Source organism: Galeopterus variegatus, unplaced genomic scaffold (assembly GCF_000696425.1).
Source record: "Galeopterus variegatus unplaced genomic scaffold, G_variegatus-3.0.2 Scaffold12740, whole genome shotgun sequence".
Classification (NCBI taxonomy): domain Eukaryota; kingdom Metazoa; phylum Chordata; class Mammalia; order Dermoptera; family Cynocephalidae; genus Galeopterus; species Galeopterus variegatus.
The window spans coordinates 39926-40698 of NW_007738851.1; the positions used below are offsets into that span (position 1 = coordinate 39926).

The 773-nt window shown below is 35.7% G+C and overlaps 1 protein-coding gene across 1 annotated transcript in view; it reads right to left on the bottom strand.

Moving 5' to 3' along the window:
* LOC103581293 (TATA-box-binding protein) overlaps positions 1-238 on the bottom strand; it is an 18393-nt gene extending 18155 nt beyond the window's left edge. The window contains exon 1 of the mRNA XM_008563166.1: positions 32-238. Coding sequence (XP_008561388.1) covers positions 32-85 — 54 coding nt within the window. The 5' untranslated portion in view covers positions 86-238. The remainder of the gene's footprint in view (positions 1-31) is intronic.
* Positions 239-773: the final 535 nt, after the last annotated feature.

The window sequence follows — 773 nt, forward strand, 5'->3', positions numbered from 1 at the left end:
CAGATGTCTGCCCTCCCTCCTGCTGTATTACCTGAGGGGAGGCCAAGCCCTGAGCGTAAGGTGGCAGGCTGCTGTTCTGATCCATGATGTTCACTTTCTTTTGAGCAAACCAGATACCCTAGGACTGGAACTCGTCTCAGCATTCAGTCTTTTCCTAGAGCATCCCCAGCACACTCTTCTCAGCAACTTCCTCAATTCTCTGCGTTTTCCTCACACACCAAGAAACAGCGATGCTGCTTTGAAAAAAGTTTGAAGTTTAATGTGAGCATACAGGTAACAGGTACAATGTTATAAGCCAATTTTGTGGTTACACAAAACACAAACAAGAAAAGCAATGAAGCTACTTTGGGATACATTTCTTTTTACCTTATAATCCTAAAGCCTTATTCCTTCCATGTTTCCTGTGACTGCATGCAAAATTGCCAACAGAACAAATATTGTTTTGTTACATGTTTAAATACTATGATGATACTCAAAATTAAGGTGTCATAACAGAATTCAAAACTTTTAGTGGAAAACACCTAGAGAAAACTAATTGCTAAGTAAACTATAATATCAAGCAGAATACTTATTAAGCACTGTATACACAGCACTGTTAGGCCAAGTTCATTCAGGTTTTTAAAAATTCCACTCAATGTCTTGGGCATAAAGTTCAATAAATACAAAGATAAATAAAACATTGTATTTTTATAAATATAATAACCTTACTTCTTTAGAGCACATTAATGCAAACTGTGACTATATCTGGCTTTTTTTTTTTTTTTTTTTTTTTT